General features: G+C 43.0%; 1 protein-coding gene across 2 annotated transcripts in view; it reads right to left on the reverse strand.

Annotated features, from left to right (window-relative positions):
• The window catches only part of LOC144819183 (avidin-like), a 110,098-nt gene extending 107,197 nt beyond the window's left edge, over nucleotides 1-2,901 (reverse strand). Inside the window, exon 1 of one of the 2 annotated variants that reach the window (XM_078677156.1) lies at nucleotides 2,744-2,901. In XM_078677156.1, the coding sequence (XP_078533282.1) occupies nucleotides 2,744-2,815 (72 nt within the window). In that variant the 5' untranslated portion in view covers nucleotides 2,816-2,901. The remainder of the gene's footprint in view (nucleotides 1-2,743) is intronic. The other variant, XM_078677155.1, reaches the window with a different exon arrangement.
• Nucleotides 2,902-6,000: the final 3,099 nt, after the last annotated feature.

Below are 6,000 nucleotides of genomic sequence, written 5' to 3' on the forward strand. Positions count from 1 at the left end.
GCCTATATGGAGAAAAAAGACTGCTGGCACACACATACCATACATATCATACATGTTGAGCCTATATGGAGGTAAAAGACTGCTGGTACACACATAACATACATATCATACATGTTGAGCCTATATGGAGGTAAAAGGCTGCTGGTACACACCTACCATACATATCATACATGTTAAGCCTATATGGAGATAGAAGACTGCTAGTACACACATACCATACATATCATACATGTGGAGCCTATATGGAGATAAAAGACTGCTGGCACACACATACCATACATATCATACATGTGGAGCCTATATGGAGGAAAAAGACTGCTAGTACACACATACCATACATATCATACATGTCAGGCATATATGGAGAAAATAAGACTGCTGGCACACACATACCATACATATCATACATGTTGAGCCTATATGGAGGTAAAAGACTGCTGGTACACACATACCATACATATCATACATGTTGAGCCTATATGGAGGTAAAAGACTGCTGGTACACACATACCATACATATCAAACATGTTAAGCCTATATGGAGATAAAAGACTGCTAGTACACACACACCATACATATCATACATGTTGAGCCTATATGGAGGTAAAAGACTGTTAGTACACACATACCATACATGTCATACATGTTGAGCCTATATGGAGGTAAAAGACTGCTGGTACACACATACCATACATATCATACATGTCAGGCCTATATGGAGATAAAAGACTGCTAGTACACACATACCATACATATCATACATGTTGAGCCTATATGGAGGTAAAAGTCTGCTGGTACACACATACCACACATATCATACATGTTGAGCCTATATGAAGGTAAAAGACTGCTGGTACACACATAACATACTTATCGTTGATGTCACACCCATTTGAAGATAAACTTCTCTGAAAAAGGCGTACCATACATATCACATCAATATAAAGGTAAGACCTTTTTGGAGGTAAAAGATATTTAATATATACCATACGTATCATACATGTAAGACATATTTGCAGGTGAAGGATTGCAGGTAGACACATAACACACGTCATACATGTCAGGCCAATATGATGTTAAAAGATTACTGGTACACACATACCATGTATGTCATACATGTCAAAGCTATGTGGAGGTAAAAGATTACTGGTACACACATACCATGTATGTCATACATGTCAAAGCTATATGGAGGTAAACGACTGCTGGTACACACATACCATACATGTCAAACATGTCAAAACGATATGGAGGTAAAGGGATGTTGGTACACACATACCATGTATGTCATATATGTCTGACCTATTTGGAGGTAAAAGACTGCTGGTAAACACATAGCATACATGGCATATATTTCGGACTTATATGGAAACAAAAGACTACTAGTATACACATACCATGCATGTCATACGTGTTGGACCTATTAGGAGGTAAAAGTCTGCTGTTAAACACATAGCATACATGCCATATATGTCAGACCTATATGGGTGTAAAGACTGCTGGTACACACATACCATAAATGTTATACATCCTAGACCTATATGGAGGTAAAAGACTGCTGGTATACACGTCACATGTGTCGGACCTAAATGGAGGAAAAAGACTGATGGTACATGTTGGACAATATGGAGGTAAAAGACTGTTAGACACACATACATGTCATACGTGTCAGAGCTATATGGAGGTAAAAGACTGTCATAAGACCATACTTGTCATATAAGTTGAACCTATATGGAGGTAATAGACTACTGTATACTCATACCATACAAGTTATACGTGGCAGACTGATATAAAGGTAAAATACTGCTAGTACACACATACCATACATGTCATACGTGTTGGATCTGTTGGGACAGAAAGACTGCTGGTACACACAGAGCATATGTCATACGTGTCAAACCTATATGGAGGTAAAAGGCTGATGTTGCACACATAAAATACGTCATACGTGTTGAACCTATATGGAGATAAAAGACTGCTGGTAAATACATTCAATATATGTCATACGTGCTGGGCTGATATGGAGAAAAAAGAATGCTGGTACACACATAGCATACATGTAAGACTTATAAGGAAGTAAAAGTCTGCCGGTACCCACATACTATACATGTCAAACCTGTATGGAGGTAAAAGACTGCTGGTATATGTTGGGCCAATAAGAAGGGAAAAGTCTGCTGGTACAAAAATACCATACATACCATTGGTGCTTTACCCATTTGAAGATAAACATCTCTGGTACACGCATACCATATGTATCATAAGTTTCACATCCATTTGAAGGAAAGACATATATGGAGGTAAAAGATCTTTGATGCATTCCATACGTATCATACATGTGAGACACATTTGGAGGTAAAAGACTGCTGGTACACACACGCCATGCATATCATACATGTGAGACACATTTGGAGGTAAAAGACTGCTGGTACACACACGCCATGCATATCATACATGTGAGACACATTTGGAGGTCAAAGACTGCTGGTACACACACGCCATGCATATCATACATGTTAGACCCATATAGAAGTAAAGACACACATATCATGCATGTGAGACGTCATATAGAAGTAAAAGATCTCTGACAGGAGTAAACGGACAGGCCTTTTGCACAGTGAGGCCAGCAGGCGGCCCCCCCTGGTAGGACAGTGACATGGACTCACCCGGAAGCCCCAGTCAGGCGCTGCCCTTTCATCAAGCATTGCTACCAGCTCACATTATTCAGGCATTAAGGCCCTCTTACCGCATCAGAGAGGGGGGCGGCGAAGAGCCCCAGGAGAAGGAGGGCGACCCCAGAGACAGCGCCAAGACCCATGGTGCCAGATGCAGGTCCAGAGAGCTCCCAGACGTCTGCCTCTGGGCGCTAGAGCTGCTGATATTTATACCGGGGGCCCCTCCCGCGCAGGGGGGGGGGGGCTGCTGGGAACCGAGATGGGGAAAGAACAGGCTTAGAAGCACAAACGCCCTTCTTCTGGGAATGGAGGGACCTGTCTAACCGGTCCTGACCTACTTCTGGGAGAGCAGCTCTGGCGCCAGCAGCTGTGCAGGGAGACACACCGGAGCACCAGAGGTGCCCCTCACCCCAGCTTTTACACAACCCTTCCATCATTACACAACTGCGACCCGCCCACGCTCCTGGCAAGCCTCTCTACTCATCACTGCAGAGAAGCCCCGGGGGCAGATGTGGAAACACCTGCACGTCCTTTAGAAAGAGTAAACTCCTAGTTAAATGGCAGTAAACTACGTTTTTTTTTGTTATACATTTTTATTAACCCCTTCCGTGCTCATGACGTGAGTTGCGCCGCTCGCATGCTCATGACGTCATGTAACGCGGCTTTTGCAAAAAAAAAAAGCCGCACAGCGCAAAAATAGCGGCCGCATGCATGCGGTTAACAGTCATTGACATATGAGCAATCATAAAATCAGATCAATATCAATATAGCCATGACAATTTCGGGCAATAATCTCTCACATTTTACACAGTAAAGACGTTTCAAGGTGGGAGCCGGTCACCCAGATCAATACCCTGCGGGGGGTACGAATGCCTCCTCGAGACGAGTTCCACGGCACCCGTATGCGGGACCACTTTCTGGGGAAGCCTCGGGCAACATATACTGTCTTTTCCCTGAACATACACCGGTCCATACTCGTCTCCCAGCCCCCAGTGCGGGGGGGGGTTCCGATCCCAGGCCTGAGCGATGTTACTTTCGGCAAGCATGAACCCCAAAGTGGCCCTCTGTGTCTGCTGGGTGGTCAAGTCTGTGGGAGAGGTGTGGCGCCGCGGCCAGGGCGACTGACGTTGGAATCTGGGGACCACGGTTCGATCCCCGGCTCCGGCGGCAGGTTAGCCCAGCACCATGTGACTCTGGGCAATAGCTCGCTTAATCTTCCCGACGGCCCCCAGCGCCTAGAGACCCTTACGGGTGATTGTGCGCTTTACAAATGTGGACTTTCTTTCTTTCTTTCTTTCTGTAGGTTCCCATATGTTCAGCAGGCCTCTACGTGCTTCATGGTGAATACCAATAGTGAGTCCGGCCCCCATTGCTTCATGTATCTCCCCCCAGAATGCCTGCATGTGTGTGCACTCCCATGTGAGGTGCATAAAGGTGCCTTTTTGTCACACCCTCGGCGACAGTCTCCTGTTCCCGCTTTGCCCATCTGTACTAGCCGGCGGCCGGTCGCAATGAACGAAGTTTAGTGGATGAATGAAGCAGTGAAAGAAATGCAAAGTCTCAATACTGCTGGACAGTGCACTTAGAATGAGCACTGTGCTAGTGAACACGTGCCATGCCCAATAAACACATTTGTAAGACAGGCCCCTGCTACCTTCAGGGAGCTCGCCTCCCTCCAGACCATTCAGAGCACTCACTCTAGCACTGGACGTCTGTATGACCGTCTAATGCATTCTGGGACTTGTAGTCCTGTTTAGCTTGCATTGAACTAAATAGACCAGGTGTATCCAATCTATCCTACAGCGAGAGATGCTTTGATTGGGGGAAACCAGCTGCTGTCTAATAGGAAATTTGATGACTATACACAGAGGCCAAACAATTTAAACACTGCTCCTACTGCACCCCAGACCTGCTGCAGGGAGCATACAGCATCAACGGCACATGAGCAGTGTCACAAAACCTTCACATATGGGGTCACTGTGGATAGGTTTGTCCTTTTGCTCTTGAGACATCAAATGGGAGAAAGAGAAAGATAGAGAAATATAGAAAGAGTAAGAAAGATTTTGAACGTGAGAGAAAAGGGGAAGGAAAAGAAAGAACAGAGAAGAAAAGGAAACAAAAGCACAGGAATGTAGAGAAAGAAAGAGAAAACAGCAAAGAGAGAAAGTATAAGGAAAAATAAAAAGGAAAAGAAATTAGCAAAAGAAAGAATATGAAGGAAGGAAGAGGGAAATTAAGATGAAAATAAAAGAGGGAGTAAAAGGGAGAAACAGTGAAAGGAATAAAGGAAAAGAGAGGAAAAAAGAAAGCATAACTGAGAAAAAAGTAAAAATAGAAGGAGGAGCACAACAGAGAAAGTGAATTGAAATAAACTAAGAGAAGGAAAAAGAGAACTAGAAAAGGATGAAAAGTAAGGAAAGGAACACATTGGATAAAGAGGGAAAAAAAGAGTAGAAGAAAAAAGAAAATAATAAAGAAACGTATAGAAGGAGTTACATGACTAAAAGGACAATAGTGGAGGAGAAAAGGAAAGGAAAATGTATAATAAATGAATACAAGACAAAAAAGAATGGATGAATAATGGAGAGGAGGAAAGATAAAGACTGATAAAGAAAGGCGCCAAAGAAAGACAGAAGAATAAAACCAAAAGAAAGAATGAAAGGATAAAGGAAAGAATAATTGAGAAAAAGCAGGAGAAAAAGAAAGTTGAAGAGGAAAAATCTAGAGAGAAAAAGAAAGAAGGGCAAAATTTAGGAGAAATTATCAGAATGAAAGGAGAAGCCAGTAAACAGGAAACAAAAACGGGGAAATGTTGGATAATTACAAAAGTACAAGAAGAAATAAGTAAATAAGTAGGAAAATAAGGAGTAAAATAGAGACAAAAACAAAAAAGAGAAAAAACTGAAAAAGAGCACATACCAAAGAAGGTGAGAACAAAAAAAAGGAGCAGGGAAAGAAGTAAGCAGTTTAAAAAGATTGGGGGAAAAGGAGTAACAAAAAGGAAATGCGAGAAATAGGGGATTAAAAAACTGAGAAAGCGATAAAAGCAACAAACAAAAAAGTAGGAAGGAAAGGTAAAAAAGAGAGGAAAAAAAAGAAATAAAGAAACAATTTCCGAAGATGAAGGCTGCATCATCCTGTACTGTCAGCTTTTGAGCCTCACGGAAGTGGAGAGAGTGTTTTATATAGCTGCCTTATTTGGTGGGCAGCTGTATATTTCCAGGCCTGCAGGCAGGCAGTGGCAGCCTGCGAGCCACTGACAGTCATGATAGAGCAGCCTTCGTACTCACTCTCATCAGTGTTCGGATAGGCACCCTCCAGCTACAGG

Source organism: Lissotriton helveticus, chromosome 2_1 (assembly GCF_964261635.1).
Source record: "Lissotriton helveticus chromosome 2_1, aLisHel1.1, whole genome shotgun sequence".
Classification (NCBI taxonomy): Eukaryota; Metazoa; Chordata; class Amphibia; order Caudata; family Salamandridae; genus Lissotriton; species Lissotriton helveticus.